General features: G+C 60.4%; 1 protein-coding gene across 1 annotated transcript in view; it reads right to left on the reverse strand.

Moving 5' to 3' along the window:
• The window catches only part of RNF20 (ring finger protein 20), a 32,618-nt gene extending 17,795 nt beyond the window's left edge, over positions 1 to 14,823 (reverse strand). Inside the window, exons 1-10 of the mRNA XM_075582456.1 lie at positions 14,701 to 14,823; positions 11,928 to 12,074; positions 11,765 to 11,842; positions 9,103 to 9,222; positions 7,902 to 8,081; positions 6,592 to 6,727; positions 5,455 to 5,576; positions 5,037 to 5,356; positions 4,646 to 4,763; positions 2,373 to 2,522 (exon numbers count right to left, since the gene is read on the reverse strand). Coding sequence (XP_075438571.1) covers positions 2,373 to 2,522; positions 4,646 to 4,763; positions 5,037 to 5,356; positions 5,455 to 5,576; positions 6,592 to 6,727; positions 7,902 to 8,081; positions 9,103 to 9,222; positions 11,765 to 11,842; positions 11,928 to 12,074; positions 14,701 to 14,808 — 1,479 coding nt within the window. The 5' untranslated portion in view covers positions 14,809 to 14,823. The remainder of the gene's footprint in view (positions 1 to 2,372; positions 2,523 to 4,645; positions 4,764 to 5,036; positions 5,357 to 5,454; positions 5,577 to 6,591; positions 6,728 to 7,901; positions 8,082 to 9,102; positions 9,223 to 11,764; positions 11,843 to 11,927; positions 12,075 to 14,700) is intronic.
• Positions 14,824 to 17,880: the final 3,057 nt, after the last annotated feature.

The following is a 17,880-nucleotide window of genomic DNA, read 5'->3' on the forward strand; positions in this document are numbered from 1 at the left end:
TGTACACGTTGTCATGCCCCTGTGGATATCAATACATTGGGAGGACTCTGCTCAGTGTTTCCAAACATTTTACTCTTTCTCACAACACGGATCCCAAACACTGGAAGATCCCCGGACTTCCCCCCCACTGTGTCGGGGGAGGCGGGGGTGACACATTCAGGACCCTCTGTATGAGAGAACCCTAATCTCTCGCTCCTGCCGGTTTGGCAGATAATATTTACTCCTTCCCTGGCTCTGCTGACCCGGTCCCGGGGCTATAGCTACTGCACATGTTCCTGGGTCTCTATTCTCACCACTTGTTACATGGGAAACAGTTTGCGGATTTACTTACCCGCAATAAGAAAAGATCGGTCCTCCGAGGCCAAGCTGGGGGATCTCTAAATAATATCCGCTTATTATTGGCTGCTATAGTCTCTTCAGTTTGTGTATCATTAATATCTGGGACGCACCTCTCTCACCTCTCTGACTGCGACGCACCTCTCTCTGACTGCGACGCACCTCTCTCACCTCTCTCTGACTGCGACGCACCTCTCTCTGACTGCGACGCACCTCTCTCTGACTGCGACGCACCTCTCTCTGACTGCGACGCACCTCTCTCTGACTGCGACGCACCTCTCTCTGACTGCGACGCACCTCTCTCACCTCTCTCTGACTGCGACGCACCTCTCACCTCTCTCTGACTGCGACGCACCTCTCTCTGACTGCGACGCACCTCTCTCACCTCTCTCTGACTGCGACGCACCTCTCTCACCTCTCTCTGACTGCGACGCACCTCTCTCTGACTGCGACGCACCTCTCTCACCTCTCTCTGACTGCGACGCACCTCTCTCTGACTGCGACGCACCTCTCTCTGACTGCGACGCACCTCTCACCTCTCTCTGACTGCGACGCACCTCTCTCTGACTGCGACGCACCTCTCTCACCTCTCTCTGACTGCGACGCACCTCTCACCTCTCTCTGACTGCGACGCACCTCTCTCTGACTGCGACGCACCTCTCTCTGACTGCGACACACCTCTCTCACCTCTCTGACTGCGACGCACCTCTCTCACCTCTCTCTGACCGCGACGCACCTCTCTCTAACTGCGACGCACCTCTCTCTGACTGCGACGCACCTCTCTCTAACTGCGACGCACCTCTCACCTCTCTCTGACTGCGACGCACCTCTCTCTGCCCCTCTCTGAATACGACGCACCTATCTCACCTCTCTCTGACTGCGACGCACCTCTCTCACCTCTCTCTGACTGCGACGCACCTCTCTCACCTCTCTCTGACCGCGACGCACCTCTCTCTGACTGCGACGCACCTCTCACCTCTCTCTGACTGCGACGCACCTCTCTCTAACTGCGACGCACCTCTCTCTGACTGCGACGCACCTCTCTCTAACTGCGACGCACCTCGCACCTCTCTCTGACTGCGACGCACCTCTCTCACCTCTCTCTGACTGCGACGCACCTCTCTCACCTCTCTCTGACTGCGACGCACCTCTCTCTGACTGCGACGCACCTCTCTCACCTCTCTCTGACTGCGACGCACCTCTCTCACCTCTCTCTGACTGCGACGCACCTCTCTCACCTCTCTGACTGCGACGCACCTCTCTCACCTCTCTCTGACTGCAATGCACCTATCTCACCTCTCTCTGACTGCGACGCCCATGTCGTTCCCTGATATATTGTGTAGTACTGGTACTGCTAGTTGACACATTCCTCCTGTACTATATATCTTTTCCTTAATGATGAATCCCTCCCGCAGTGATATCACTTCGGCCTTCTTCTCATTGCTGCTTTATCTGGATTGCTGTAGGATTTGTGTGTATTGTATAGAAGTGCAGTTACACTTCTGACTTTGTGTTACTTGCTCCATTCCAGCACTAGAAAGTTTGTATTGTGTGTTTGCATTGTAACATTCTGCTCAGTGTATTTCTTAGGCGTGTAATATAGTCCTCGCTGCTGTGCGGGCGCGCGCTCGGCGTTGCGCGTTTAGTTGTTCGGGTTTAAGCAGTGACGCGCGCGGTTAGGAGGCTTTATTTGTGTTAAATAAATCATGACACGGTGTAATATGTCATGTACACACACACACACGGTGTAATATGTCATGTACACACACACACAGTGTAATATGTCGTGTTGTTGTTCATCTGAGGTTGTATTTACCTAATTTTAAGACCTGCTAAGGAACAGATGATTGTTATTATGTCCTGATATGTAAAACCATGGAACTCAGAGGGTGTACTTTCTTTTTGTGTGTGTGTGTGTGTGTGTGTGTGTGTGTGTGTGTGTGTGTGTGTGTGTGTATATATATATATACAGGAAGACGCACTGCTCTCGGAGATGGACGTGTCGGGGTACATAGATAGATGTCTCTCTCTCTAACCTGCTTGGCTGTAGACAGTCTCTTCTGCAGGGCCTCTGTCTGTTCCTCGGCTGCTCTCATTCTTCTCAGAGCGTCCTCGTCTGCCATTTTCTTGCTGTCTCGCCGCTCTCTCTCCTCCAGTTCCCTGTGACGCTGACGCAGCTCGTCCACCTGAGAGCGCACGGGGAGGGGTGAGAGCTCGCACGGGGAGGGGTGAGAGCTCGCACGGGGAGGGGTGAGAGCTCGCACGGGGAGGGGTGAGAGCGCGCACGGGGAGGGGTGAGAGCGCGCACGGGGAGGGGTGAGAGCGCGCACGGGGAGGGGTGAGAGCGCGCACGGGGAGGGGTGAGAGCGCGCACGGGGAGGGGTGAGAGCTCGCACGGGGAGGGGTGAGAGCTCGCACGGGGAGGGGTGAGAGCTCGCACGGGGAGGGGTGAGAGCTCGCACGGGGAGGGGTGAGAGCTCGCACGGGGAGGGGTGAGAGCGCACGGGGAGGGGTGAGAGCGCACGGGGAGGGGTGAGAGCGCACGGGGAGGGGTGAGAGCTCGCACGGGGAGGGGTGAGAGCGCACACGGGGAGGGGTGAGAGCGCACGGGGAGGGGTGAGAGCTCGCACGGGGAGGGGTGAGAGCTCGCACGGGGAGGGGTGAGAGCTCGCACGGGGAGGGGTGAGAGCTCGCACGGGGAGGGGTGAGAGCTCGCACGGGGAGGGGTGAGAGCTCGCACGGGGAGGGGTGAGAGCTCGCACGGGGAGGGGTGAGAGCGCGCACGGGGAGGGGTGAGAGCGCGCACGGGGAGGGGTGAGAGCGCGCACGGGGAGGGGTGAGAGCTCGCACGGGGAGGGGTGAGAGCTCGCACGGGGAGGGGTGAGAGCTCGCACGGGGAGGGGTGAGAGCTCGCACGGGGAGGGGTGAGAGCTCGCACGGGGAGGGGTGAGAGCTCGCACGGGGAGGGGTGAGAGCGCGCACGGGGAGGGGTGAGAGCGCGCACGGGGAGGGGTGAGAGCGCGCACGGGGAGGGGTAATTTGGGGGATGCGGTGTGTGTGTGTAATTTGGGGGACAAGCGGTGTGTGTGTAATTTGGGGGACAAGCGGTGTGTGTGTAATTTGGGGGACGCGGTGTGTGTGTAATTTGGGGGACAAGCGGTGTGTGTGTAATTTGGGGGACAAGCGGTGTGTGTGTAATTTGGGGGACAAGCGGTGTGTGTGTAATTTGGGGGACAAGCGGTGTGTGTGTGTAATTTGGGGGACAAGCGGTGTGTGTGTAATTTGGGGGACAAGCGGTGTGTGTGTAATTTGGGGGACGCGGTGTGTGTGTGTAATTTGGGGGACGCGGTGTGTGTGTGTAATTTGGGGGATGCGGTGTGTGTGTAATTTGGGGGACAAGCGGTGTGTGTGTGTAATTTGGGGGACAAGCGGTGTGTGTGTAATTTGGGGGATGCGGTGTGTGTGTAATTTGGGGGATGCGTTGTGTGTGTAATTTGGGGGACGCGGTGTGTGTGTGTAATTTGGGGGACGCGGTGTGTGTGTAATTTGGGGGACAAGCGGTGTGTGTGTAATTTGGGGGATGCGGTGTGTGTATAATTTGGGGGATGCGGTGTGTGTGTAATTTGGGGGACGCGGTGTGTGTGTAATTTGGGGGATGCGGTGTGTGTGTAATTTGGGGGATGCGGTGTGTGTGTAATTTGGGGGACGCGGTGTGTGTGTAATTTGGGGGACGCGGTGTGTGTGTAATTTGGGGGATGCGGTGTGTGTGTAATTTGGGGGACGCGGTGTGTGTGTAATTTGGGGGATGCGGTGTGTGTGTAATTTGGGGGACGCGGTGTGTGTGTAATTTGGGGGACAAGCGGTGTGTGTGTAATTTGGGGGACAAGCGGTGTGTGTGTAATTTGGGGGACGCGGTGTGTGTGTGTAATTTGGGGGACGCGGTGTGTGTGTAATTTGGGGGACAAGCGGTGTGTGTGTAATTTGGGGGACGGTGTGTGTGTGTGTAATTTGGGGGACGCGGTGTGTGTAATTTGGGGGACGCGGTGTGTGTGTAATTTGGGGGACGCGCGATGTGTGTGTAATTTGGGGGATGCGGTGTGTGTGTAATTTGGGGGATGCGGTGTGTGTGTAATTTGGGGGATGCGGTGTGTGTGTAATTTGGGGGACGAGCGGTGTGTGTGTAATTTGGGGGACGCGCGGTGTGTGTGTAATTTGGGGGACGCGCGGTGTGTGTGTAATTTGGGGGACGCGGTGTGTGTGTAATTTGGGGGACGCGCGGTGTGTGTGTAATTTGGGGTCCCCCCCTCACCTCCCCTTTGCTTTTCCTCTCCGCTGCCATCAGCTGCACTTTGTCTCTTTGCTCCTTTGGTGCCGACCGGTACATGTCTAACAGCAGCTTCATGTCTCTCAGAGACTCCTGCACTCTCCTGAGAGAGAGAGAGAGAGACCATCAGCAAGAGCAGCCTGAAGAGACAGAGAGACAGAGACAGAGAGAGAGAGACAGAGTGACAGACAGAGAGAGAGACAGAGTGACAGACAGAGAGAGAGACAGAGTGACAGACAGAGAGAGAGACAGAGTGACAGACAGAGAAACAGAGACACAGAGAGAGAGACAGAGAGACAGAGACACAGAGAGAGAGACAGAGTGACAGACAGAGAGAGAGACAGAGAGACAGACAGAGACACCCCAGCCCTCTCACTTCAGCTCTGCTTTCATCTGCTTGACGGTCTCGGCCTCCTTGCGCTTGGCGTCTGTCTCGTGCTTTGGTTTCTCCTTTGAGCTCTCTCCTCTCTCCTTCTCCCGCCCGCGGTCTCTCTCCCGCTCCCTGTCCCGTCTGTCTCGCTGCGCCGGTGCCTCCTCCTCCTCTCGCTTCGGGGCGGGCTCGGGCTGGGAGGGGGCCGCAGCAGGCGGGGCCGACTCTTCGAGGTCTGTCTTTATGTCGATGGTCTCTTCTCGAGACTCCTCAACGCTGGACTGCGAAGAGAGCAGGAAAAGGCCGCTGGTACTACGAGAGCGCATCTGAAAAATAAAACAGAGTGAGAGAGAGGTGTTAGAGCGCTGTCTCCCATCTCTCTCGCTGACCGCTCTGACGTGTCTCTCTTGCTGACCACTTTCACCTTGCTGATGTCTCCCTGGATGTCTCGCAGACGGCGCTTGTACCGGAGCACTTCCCCCTTCAGCTGGTGGTTGTGATTCTGAAGGCTGCTGATCAGATGTCTCATCTCTCGGTTAATGGGTCCTGCAGTCAAGAAAGAGACAGTCGCAGGGTGACTCCGGAGAGACAACCAGAAAGAGGTACCTGTTCATTTTTACAATGTCAATCTGTATTTAATCTTAATGTATGAGATGTGAAAGAGACCCACTGTACGGGATTGAAGGAGTTAATGCCCTTTGCAAGGATCAGGAGACTACACTGGTGTCAGGCTTCCTGCCTGAGGTGCGTGAAACTAACTGATTAAACAGGGTTAAAAGGCAGGACGTAAGCACCTGTCAGAGTCTCTGTTGGAGTTCCTGTTTTGCAAGAGAGGAGGGTCACGGAGGATAGCCTGTGACCTGCTGGGATTCACACCCTGCAACAGCAGAGCTCCAGCCCGCAGGGATCCAGGCTTCTTGTTCACCAGAGGGATTTGCCTGGGAACAGTGGGGAACCCAAAGCCCCGCACCGCAGAGAAGCCGGCACAGAAATAGGGCAAGAGACTTCCTGGGAGCAGCAGGACTGCAGTGCCTGCATCTGAAGTGTGCCTGGAGAAACCGGAGACACCGGCCCAGCACACTCGGATAAGACTTTCATATATATTGCTCCCTGATAAATTGTTATATATTTTTGGGACTGGGAACTGGCCTGTCCAGCCAGTCAGATAGTTAGGGACTGGTCAGTCTAGTAAGTCTCCAAAATGGAACAGACTTTAACTTTATGCTTTATGTTTTGGCTTAAAGGGACGGTACCCGATACTTTCTGCTGCTTGTTGTAAATTAACCTTGTCGAAGGTTTGTTTAAGCACAAGATCTACGTGTATGTGTTTCTTTGCCCTCGACTACAGGCAGCTCCGTCACACACCCCCTCCCCCGCAATGAGACCCTCCCCCGCAGTGAGTCCCTCCCATTCCCCGCAGTGAGACCCCGCCTCCCCTCGCAGTGAGACCCCGCCTCCCCTCGCAGTGAGATCCCCCTCGCAGTGAGATCCCCCTCGCAGTGAGATCCCCCTCGCAGTGAGATCCCCCTCGCAGTGAGACCCCCCCCAGTGAGAGACATACCCGCCTGTTCATTGGCTGCCAGAGTTTGCTCAAACTCTATCCTCAGCATTTCGTATTCCTTGCGCACCTGAGCGAGCGTGTCCTCCAGCTGTATCACCTCCGTGCGCACCTTCTTCTGCAGAGACACCTCGTCCCGCTGCACAGAGAGAGCGCATTGAGGAGGGAGCGCAGCGAGGAGGGAGCGCAGCGAGGGGAGAGCGCAGCGAGGGGAGAGCGCAGCGAGGGGAGAGCGCAGCGAGGGGAGAGCGCAGCGAGGGGAGAGCGCAGCGAGGGGAGAGCGCAGCGAGGGGAGAGCGCAGCGAGGGGAGAGCGCAGCGAGGAGAGAGCGCAGCGAGGAGAGAGCGCAGGGAGGAGAGAGCGCAGGGAGGGAGCGCAGGGAGCGGGCAGTGAGGAGAGAGCACAGGGAGCGGGCAGTGAGGAGGAAAGAGAGCAGGGAGCGGGCAGTGAAGAGAGAGCGCAGGGAGCGGGCAGTGAGGAGGAGAGAGAGCAGGGAGCGGGCAGTGAGGAGAGAGCACAGGGAGCGGGCAGTGAGGAGAGAGAGCAGGGAGCGGGCAGTGAGGAGAGAGCGCAGGGAGCGGGCAGTGAGGAGAGAGTGCAGGGAGCGGGCAGCGAGGAGGAGAGAGCGCAGGGAGTGGGCAGCGAGGAGGAGAAAGCGCAGGGAGCGGGCAGCGAGGAGGAGAGAGCGCAGGGAGCAGGCAACGAGGAGGAGAGAGCGCAGGGAGCGGGCAGTGAGGAGGAGAGAGAGCAGGGAGCGGGCAGTGAGGAGAGAGCACAGGGAGCGGGCAGTGAGGAGGAGAGAGAGCAGGGAGCGGGCAGTGAGGAGGACAGAGTGCAGGGAGCGGGCAGCGAGGAGGAGAGAGCGCAGGGAGTGGGCAGCGAGGAGGAGAAAGCGCAGGGAGCGGGCAGCGAGGAGGAGAGAGCGCAGGGAGCAGGCAACGAGGAGGAGAGAGCGCAGGGAGCGGGCAGCGAGGAGAGAGCGCAGGGAGCGGGCAGTGAGGAGGAGAGAGAGCAGGGAGCGGGCAGTGAGGAGAGAGCGCAGGGAGCGGGCAGTGAGGAGGAGAGAGTGCAGGGAGCGGGCAGCGAGGAGGAGAGAGCGCAGGGAGTGGGAAGCGAGGAGGAGAAAGCGCAGGGAGCGCGCAGCGAGGAGGAGAGAGCGCAGGGAGCGGGCAGCGAGCAGGAGAGAGCGCAGGGAGCGGGCAGCGAGGAGGAGAGAGCGCAGGGAGCGGGCAGCGAGGAGGAGAAAGCGCAGGGAGCGGGCAGCGAGCAGGAGAGAGCGCAGGGAGCGGGCACATTATAGTGCAGAGACAGACCTCGATGAGCTCCAGTTGGCGCTGGTGATTAGAGCGCGTCCCGTGCAGTAGAGCGCGCGCCTCGTCCAGTTGCGCCTTTAGCTGCAGAGACTCGTTGTACAGGACAGAGAACTGAGACTGCATGCAGCGGTACTCCGGGGAGTCTCGCACACTCTCTTCTACCGCACTCACTAACTCTACCTGCAGGAGAGACAGCCGGGGGTGAGAGACAGGGGGGGCGAGAGACCGAGGCGGCCCCGGGGGAAGGAAGGAGAGAGACGGCCCCGGGGGATGGAAAAAGAGAGAGAGAGAGACAGCCCCGGGGGAAAGAGAGAGAGACTGCCCTGGAGGAATGAGAGACAGCCGCGGGGGGAAGGAAGGAGAGACAGCCGCGGGGGGAAGGAAGGAGAGACAGCCGCGGGGGGAAGGAAGGAGAGACAGCCCCGGGGGGAAGGAAGGAGAGACAGCCCCGGGGGGAAGGAAGGAGAGACAGCCCCGGGGGGAAGGAAGGAGAGACAGCCCCGGGGTGAAGGAAGGAGAGACAGCCCCGGGGGGAAGGAAGGAGAGACAGCCCCGGGGGGAAGGAAGGAGAGACAGCCCCGGGGGGAAGGAAGGAGAGACAGCCGCGGGGGAAGGAAGGCGAGACAGCCGCGGGGGAAGGAAGGAGAGACAGCCCCGGGGGAAGGTAGGAGAGAGACAGCCCCGGGGGAAGGAAGGAGAGACAGCCGCGGGTGGAAGGAAGGAGAGACAGCCGCGGGAGGAAGGAAGGAGAGACAGCCGCGGGAGGAAGGAAGGAGAGACAGCCGCGGGGGAAGGAAGGAGAGACAGCCCCGGGGGAAGGTAGGAGAGAGACAGCCCCGGGGGAAGGTAGGAGAGACAGCCCCGGGGGAAGGTAGGAGAGAGACAGCCCCGGGGGAAGGTAGGAGAGAGACAGCCCCGGGGGAAGGTAGGAGAGAGACAGCCCCGGGGGAAGGTAGGAGAGAGACAGCCCCGGGGGAAGGTAGGAGAGACAGCCCCGGGGGAAGGTAGGAGAGAGACAGCCCCGGGGGAAGGTAGGAGAGACAGCCCCGGGGGAAGGTAGGAGAGAGACAGCCCCGGGGGAAGGTAGGAGAGAGACAGCCCCGGGGGAAGGTAGGAGAGAGACAGCCCCGGGGTGGTCACTGGGCAGACAGTTACAGTTATGGGGCTGTAGGATGGGGTCAGAGGGCTATATTGGGGTCACCTGCAGGTCCAGGTTCTCTGATGTCACTTCCTGTAAGTCCTGCCTCAGTTTCTCCAGCTCCTGCAGGCGGTTTCCTGCCAGCTCCTTGTTCATTCCCACTTCAGAGGTCATCTCCTCAAACTGAGGGGCAGAGACATGGTGAGACGCGCGAGAGTGCGGCGGGAAAGAAACTGCGCGCGTGTGGGACAGGGCAGAGAGACAGAGCGCGTGAGAGAGAGCGCAGAGTACACAGAGAGAGAGCGCGTGGGAGAGAGCGCAGAGTACACAGAGAGACAGAGCGCGTGGGAGAGAGCGCAGAGTACACAGAGAGACAGAGCGCGTGGGAGAGAGCGCAGAGTACACAGAGAGACAGAGCGCGTGGGAGAGAGCGCAGAGTACACAGAGAGACAGAGCGAGACAGAGCGCGTGGGAGAGAGCGCAGAGTACACAGAGAGAGAGCGCGTGGGAGAGAGCGCAGAGTACACAGAGAGACAGAGCGCGTGGGACAGTGCAGAGAGCGCAGAGTACACAGAGAGAGAGCGTGTGGGACAGTGCAGAGAGCGCAGAGTACACAGAGAGAGAGCGTGTGGGACAGTGCAGAGAGAGCGCAGAGTACACAGAGAGAGAGCGTGTGGGACAGTGCAGAGAGAGCGCAGAGTACACAGAGAGAGAGCGTGTGGGACAGGGCAGAGAGAGCGCAGAGTACACAGAGAGAGAGCGTGTGGGACAGTGCAGAGAGAGCGCAGAGTACACAGAGAGAGAGCGTGTGGGACAGTGCAGAGAGCGCAGAGTACACAGAGAGAGAGCGTGTGGGACAGTGCAGAGAGCGCAGAGTACACAGAGAGAGAGCGTGTGGGACAGTGCAGAGAGAGCGCAGAGTACACAGAGAGAGAGCGTGTGGGACAGTGCAGAGAGAGCGCAGAGTACACAGAGAGAGAGCGTGTGGGACAGTGCAGAGAGAGCGCAGAGTACACAGAGATAGAGAGCGTGTGGGACAGTGCAGAGAGAGTGCAGAGTACACAGAGGGACAGAGCGCGTGTGGGACAGGGCAGAGAGCGCAGAGTACACAGAGAGAGAGCGTGTGGGACAGTGCAGAGAGAGTGCAGAGTACACAGAGGGACAGAGCGCGTGTGGGACAGGGCAGAGAGCGCAGAGTACACAGAGAGAGAGCGTGTGGGACAGTGCAGAGAGAGCGCAGAGTACACAGAGAGAGAGAGCGCGTGGGACAGGGCAGAGAGAGCGCAGAGTACACAGAGAGAGAGCGTGTGGGACAGTGCAGAGAGAGCGCAGAGTACACAGAGACAGAGCGTGTGGGACAGTGCAGAGAGAGCGCAGAGTACACAGAGACAGAGCGTGTGGGACAGTGCAGAGAGAGCGCAGAGTACACAGAGAGAGAGCGTGTGGGACAGTGCAGAGAGAGCGCAGAGTACACAGAGAGAGAGCGTGTGGGACAGGGCAGAGAGAGCGCAGAGTACACAGAGAGAGAGCGTGTGGGACAGTGCAGAGAGAGCGCAGAGTACACAGAGAGAGAGCGTGTGGGACAGTGCAGAGAGCGCAGAGTACACAGAGAGAGAGCGTGTGGGACAGTGCAGAGAGCGCAGAGTACACAGAGAGAGAGCGTGTGGGACAGTGCAGAGAGAGCGCAGAGTACACAGAGAGAGAGCGTGTGGGACAGTGCAGAGAGAGCGCAGAGTACACAGAGAGAGAGCGTGTGGGACAGTGCAGAGAGAGCGCAGAGTACACAGAGATAGAGAGCGTGTGGGACAGTGCAGAGAGAGTGCAGAGTACACAGAGGGACAGAGCGCGTGTGGGACAGGGCAGAGAGCGCAGAGTACACAGAGAGAGAGCGTGTGGGACAGTGCAGAGAGAGCGCAGAGTACACAGAGACAGAGCGTGTGGGACAGTGCAGAGAGAGCGCAGAGTACACAGAGACAGAGCGTGTGGGACAGTGCAGAGAGAGCGCAGAGTACACAGAGAGAGAGCGTGTGGGACAGTGCAGAGAGAGCGCAGAGTACACAGAGAGAGAGCGTGTGGGACAGGGCAGAGAGAGCGCAGAGTACACAGAGAGAGAGCGTGTGGGACAGTGCAGAGAGAGCGCAGAGTACACAGAGAGAGAGCGTGTGGGACAGTGCAGAGAGCGCAGAGTACACAGAGAGAGAGCGTGTGGGACAGTGCAGAGAGCGCAGAGTACACAGAGAGAGAGCGTGTGGGACAGTGCAGAGAGAGCGCAGAGTACACAGAGAGAGAGCGTGTGGGACAGTGCAGAGAGAGCGCAGAGTACACAGAGAGAGAGCGTGTGGGACAGTGCAGAGAGAGCGCAGAGTACACAGAGAGAGAGAGCGCGTGGGACAGGGCAGAGAGAGCGCAGAGTACACAGAGAGAGAGCGTGTGGGACAGTGCAGAGAGAGCGCAGAGTACACAGAGACAGAGCGTGTGGGACAGTGCAGAGAGAGCGCAGAGTACACAGAGACAGAGCGGGTGTGGGACAGGGCAGAGAGAGCGCAGAGTACACAGAGAGAGAGCGTGTGGGACAGGGCAGAGAGCGCTGAGTACACAGAGACAGAGCGCTTGTGGGACAGGGCAGAGAGCGCAGAGTACACAGAGAGAGAGCGTGTGGGACAGTGCAGAGAGAGCGCAGAGTACACAGAGACAGAGCGCGTGTGGGACAGGGCAGAGAGCGCACCTTGCGTGAGTTGATAGTGATGGTCCCCCCGTAGAGACTGCTCCCGGCTCCGTATACTTTGTAACCTTTTGAATTCACCTGCGAGAGAGAGAGCGCACATCAGGGATGTCTCATTGAGAGGGGATACCCCAATGTGAGAGGCTGAGGTCCGGCTGTCTCTTACCCTCTCGAGCACCTCAGACAGGTGTCTGTTCAGACGCTGCTCTCTCTTCCGAACCTTATCGATGTCCCACTGCAAATCCTCTATGTGACCGTCCAGGACTGACACGCGAGACTCAGCGCTCTCTAACCGAGACTGCAGCTGAGAAAACTGGGAGAGGCACAAAATGAGACCGTCACTGGAGTGAACTCAGTTCCTGTGTCACGTTGTTTCCCTGCACTCAAACTCACCTCCTGTATCATGCTATGTTTCCCCTGCACTCACACTCACCTCCTGTGTCACGCTGTGTTTCCCTGCACTTACACTCACCTCCGGTGTCACGCTGTGTTTCCCCCGCACTCACTCCCACACTCACCTCCTGTGTCATGCTATGTTTCCCTGCACTCACACTCACCTCCTGTGTCACGCTGTGTTTCCCTGCACTCACACTCACCTCCTGTCACGCTGTGTTTCCCCTGCACTCACACTCACCTCCTGTGTCATGCTGTATTTCCCCTGCACTCTCACCTCCTGTGTCACGCTGTGTTTCCCCTGCACTCACACCCACCTCCTGTGTCATGCTGTGTTTCCCCTGCACTCACACCCACCTCCTGTGTCATGTTGTGTTTCCCCTGCACTCACACTCACTCACCTCCTGTGTCACGCTGTTTCCCATGCACTCACTGTGTCACGCTGTATTTCCCCTGCACTCACACTCACCTCCTGTGTCACGCTGTATTTCCCCTGCACTCTCACTCACCTCCTGTGTCACGTTGTTTCCCCTGCACTCACACTCACCTCCTGTGTCATGCTGTGTTTCCCCTGCACTCACCTCCTGTGTCACGCTGTGTTTCCCTGCACTCACTCACCTCCTGTGTCACGCTGTGTTTCCCCTGCACTCACACTCACCTCCTGTGTCACGCTGTTTCCCCTGCACTCACACTCACCTCCTGTTTCACGCTGTGTTTCCCTGCACTCACCTCCTGTGTCACGCTGTGTTTCCCCTGCACTCACACACACTCACACTCACCTCCTGTGTCACACTGTATTTCCCCTGCACTCACACTCACCTCCTGTGTCACGCTGTGTTTCCCGTGCACTCACTCACCTCCTGTCACGATGTGTTTCCCCTGCACTCTCACTCACCTCCTGTGTCACGTTGTTTCCCCTGCACTCACACTCACCTCCTGTGTCACGCTGTGTTTCCCTGCACTCACACTCACCTCCTGTGTCACGCTGTGTTTCCCGTGCCCTCACACTCACCTCCTGTGTCACGCAGTATTTCCCCTGCACTCACACACACTCACACTCACACTCACCTCCTGTGTCACGCTGTATTTCCCCTGCACTCACACTCACCTCCTGTGTCACGCTGTGTTTCCCGTGCACTCACTCACCTCCTGTCACGATGTGTTTCCCCTGCACTCACACTCACCTCCTGTGTCACGCTGTGTTTCCCCTGCACTCACCTCCTGTGTCACGCTGTGTTTCCCTGCACTCACTCACCTCCTGTGTCACGCTGTGTTTCCCCTGCACTCACACTCACCTCCTGTGTCACGCTGTTTCCCCTGCACTCACACCCTGTCACGCTGTGTTTCCCTGCACTCACACTCACCTCCTGTGTCACGCTGTGTTTCCCGTGCACTCACACTCACCTCCTGTCACGCTGTGTTTCCCCTGCACTCACACTTACCTCCTGTGTCACGCTGTGTTTCTCCTGCACTCACACTCACCTCCTGTGTCACGCTGTATTTCCCCTGCACTCTCACTCATCTCCTGTGTCACGCTGTGTTTCCCGTGCACTCACACTCACCTCCTGTGTCACGCTGTGTTTCCCCCACACTCACACTCACCTCCTGTGTCATGCTGAGTTGCTTCTCCTGTAACAGGCTGGACAGCTCCTGCACTCACACTCACACTCACCTCCTGTGTCATGCTGAGTTGCTTCTCCTGTAACAGGCTGGACAGCTCCTGCACTCACACTCACACTCACCTCCTGTGTCATGCTGAGTTGCTTCTCCTGTAACAGGCTGGACAGCTCCTGCACTCACACTCACCTCCTGTGTCATGCTGAGTTGCTTGTCCTGTAACAGGCTGGACAGTTCCTGCACTCACACTCACACTCACCTCCTGTGTCATGCTGAGTTGCTTCTCCTGTAACAGGCTGGACAGCTCCCGCACTCACACTCACACTCACCTCCTGTGTCATGCTGAGTTGCTTCTCCTGTAACAGGCTGGACAGTTCCTGCACTCACACTCACCTCCTGTGTCATGCTGAGTTGCTTCTCCTGTAACAGGCTGGACAGTTCCTGCACTCACACTCACACTCACCTCCTGTGTCATGCTGAGTTGCTTCTCCTGTAACAGGCTGGACAGTTCCTGCACTCACACTCACACTCACTTCCTGTGTCATGCTGAGTTGCTTCTCCTGTAACAGGCTGGACATCTCCCGCACTTACACTCACCTCCTGTGTCATGCTGAGTTGCTTCTCCTGTAACAGGCTGGACAGCTCCCGCACTCACACTCACACTCACCTCCTGTGTCATGCTGAGTTGCTTCTCCTGTAACAGGCTGGACAGTTCCTGCACTCACACTCACCTCCTGTGTCATGCTGAGTTGCTTCTCCTGTAACAGGCTGGACAGTTCCTGCACTCACACTCACACTCACCTCCTGTGTCATGCTGAGTTGCTTCTCCTGTAACAGGCTGGACAGCTCCCGCACTCACACTCACCTCCTGTGTCATGCTGAGTTGCTTCTCCTGTAACAGGCTGGACAGCTCCCGCACTCACACTCACCTCCTGTGTCATGCTGAGTTGCTTCTCCTGTAACAGGCTGGACAGTTCCTGCAATCTCACGTTCTCATTGGACAGAAGAGAGTTCAGATCCCGAACAGCGTCTTCCATCAGTAAGGGGTCTGCGGAGTGAGCGCGCACAGAGTGAGGGGGTGAGAGAGAGAGAGAGAGAGAGGGCGAGAGAGAGAGAAGGAGAGGGCGAGAGAGAGAGAGAAAGAGGGGGCGAGAGAGAGAAGGGGGGAGAGAAGGGGGGGGGGGCGAGAGAGAGAGAAGGAGGGGGCGAGAGAGAGAAGGGGGGAGAGAAGGGGGGGGCGAGAGAGAGAGAGAAGGAGGGGCGAGAGAGAGAGAAGGGGGGAGAGAAGAGAGAGGCGAGAGAGAGAGAAGGAGGGGGCGAGAGAGAGAGAGAGAGAGAGGAGGGGGCGAGAGAGAGAGAGAGGAGGGGCAAGAGAGAGAAGGAGGGGGCGCGAGAGAGAGGGTGGTGGGGCGCGCGCGAGAGACAGGGGGGAAGGGCGGGCGCCAGAGAGAGGGGGATGGGCGCGAGAGAGGGGGGGTGGGGCGGGCGCGAGAGAGAGGGGGGTGGGGCGGGCGCGAGAGAGAGGGGGGTGGGGCGGGCGCGAGAGAGAGGGGGAGGGGCGGGCGCAAGAGACAGAGGGGGAGGGGCGGGCGCGAGAGAGAGGTGGGTGGGGCGGGCGCGAGAGAGAGGGGGGTGGGGCGGGCGCGAGAGACAAGAGGGGGGAGGGTCGGGCGAGAGACAAGAGGGGGAGGGTCGGGTGAGAGACAAGAGGGGGGAGGGTCGACGAGAGACAAGAGGGGGGAGGGTCGGGCGAGAGACAAGAGGGGGGAGGGTCGGGCGAGAGACAAGAGGGGGAGGGTCGGGCAAGAGACAAGAGGGGGGAGGATCGGGCGAGAGACAAGAGGGGGGAGGTCGGGCGAGAGACAAGAGGGGGGAGGGTCGGGCGAGAGACAAGAGGGGGGAGGGTCGGGCGAGAGACAAGAGGGGGGAGGGTCGGGCGAGAGACAAGAGGGGGGAGGGTCGGGCGAGAGACAAGAGGGGGAGGGGTTGGGCGAGAGACAAGAGGGGGGAGGGTCGGGCGAGAGACAAGGGGGGGGAGGGCGAGAGGGGGGGAGGGCGAGAGGGGGGGAGGGCGAGAGGGGGGGGAGGGCGAGAGGGGGGGAGCGAGAGAAAGGGGGAGCGAGAGAAAGGGGGAGCGAGAGAAAGGGGGGGAGGGCGAGAGAAAGGGGGGGAGGGCGAGAGAAAGGGGGGGAGGGCAAGAGGGGGGGAGGGCGAGAGGGGGGGGAGGGCGAGAGGGGGGGGAGGGCGAGAAAGGGTGGAAGGGCGAGAAAGGGGGAGAGCGAGAGAAAGGGGGGAGGGCGAGGAGAAAGGGGAGGAGGGCGAGAGAAAGGGCAAGAGGGGGGAGGGCGAGAGGGGGGAGGGCGAGGGGGGGGAGGGCGAGGGGGGGGAGGGCGAGAGGGGGGGAGGGCGAGAGGGGGGGAGGGCGAGAGGGGGGAGGGCGAGAGGGGGGAGGGCGAGAGGGGGGAGGGCGAGAGGGGGGAGGGCGAGAGGGGGGAGGGCGAGAGGGGGGGAGGGCGAGAGGGGGGAGGGTGAGAGGAAGGGGAGGGCGAGAGAGGGGGAGGGCGAGAGGGGGGAGGGTGAGAGGAAGGGGAGGGCGAGAGAGGGGGGAAGGGGAGGGCGAGAGGGGGGGGGAAGGGGAGGGCGAAAGGGGGGGGGAAGGAGAGGGCGAGAGAGGGGGGAAGGGGAGGGCGAGAGAGGGGGGAAGGGGAGGGCGAGAGAGGGGGGAAGGGAGGGCGAGAGAGGGGGAAGGGGAGGGCGAGAGGGGGGGGGAAGGAGAGGGCAAGAGAGGGGGGGAAGGGGAGGGCGAGAGAGAGGGGGAGGGAAAGAGAGAGGGGGAGGGCGAGAGAGAGGGGGAAGGGCAAGAGAGAGGGGGAGGGCGAGAGAGAGGGGGAAGGGCGAGAGAGAGGGGGAAGGGCGAGAGAGAGGGGGAAGGGCGAGAGAGAGGGGGGAAGGAGAGTGGCGAGAGAGAGGGGGGAAGGAGAGGGCGAGTGAGAGGGGGGAAGGAGAGGGCGAGAGAGAGGGGGGGAAGGAGAGGGCGAGAAAGAGGGGGGGAAAAAGAGGGCGAGAGAGGGGGGGAAGGAGAGGGCGAGAGAGGGGGGGAAGGAAAGGGCGAGAGAGGGGGCAAGGGGAGGGCGAGACAGGGAAGGAAGGGGAGGGCAAGAGAGGGGGAGGGTGAGAGAGGGGGGGAAGGGGAGGGCGAGAGATGGGGGGAAGGGGAGGGGGAAGGGGAGGGCGAGAGAGGGGGGGAAGGGGAGGGGAAGGGGAGGGCGAGAGAGGGGGGGGAAGGGGAGGGGGAAGGGGAGGGCGAGAGAGGGGGGGGAAGGGGAGGGGGAAGGGGAGGGCGAGAGAGGGGGGAAGGGGAGGGCGAGAGAGGGGGAAGGGGAGGGCGAGAGAGGGGGGAAGGGGAGGGCGAGAGGGGGGGGGAAGGAGAGGGCAAGAGAGGGGGGGAAGGGGAGGGGGAGAGAGAGGGGGAGGGCAAGAGAGAGGGGGAGGGCGAGGAGAGAGGGGGAAGGGCGAGAGAGAGGGGGAAGGGCGAGAGAGAGGGGGAAGGGCGAGAGAGAGGGGGGAAGGAGAGTGGCGAGAGAGAGGGGGAAGGAGAGGGCGAGAGAGAGGGGGGAAGGAGAGGGCGAGAGAGAGGGGGGGAAGGAGAGGGCGAGAGAGAGGGGGGGAAAAAGAGGGCGAGAGAGAGGGGGGAAAAAGAGGGCGAGAGAGAGGGGGGGAAGGAGAGGAGGGCGAGAGGGGGGGGGGAAGGGGAGGGCGAGAGGGGGGGGGAAGGGGAGGGCGAGAGGGGGGGGGGAAGGGAGGGCGAGAGGGGGGGGGAAGGGGAGGGCGAGAGGGGGGGAAGGGGAGGGCGAGAGGGGGGGGGAAGGGAGGGCGAGAGGGGGGGGGAAGGGGAGGGCGAGAGGGGGGGGAAGGGGAGGGCGAGAGAGGGGGGAAGGGAGGGCGAGAGAGGGGGAAGGGAAGGGCGAGAGAGGGGGAAGGGGAGGGCGAGAGGGGGGGGGAAGGAGAGGGCAAGAGAGGGGGGGAAGGGGAGGGCGAGAGAGAGGGGGAGGGAAAGAGAGAGGGGGAGGGCGAGAGAGAGGGGGAAGGGCAAGAGAGAGGGGGAGGGC

This window comes from Ascaphus truei, unplaced genomic scaffold (assembly GCF_040206685.1).
Source record: "Ascaphus truei isolate aAscTru1 unplaced genomic scaffold, aAscTru1.hap1 HAP1_SCAFFOLD_2369, whole genome shotgun sequence".
Classification (NCBI taxonomy): Eukaryota; Metazoa; Chordata; class Amphibia; order Anura; family Ascaphidae; genus Ascaphus; species Ascaphus truei.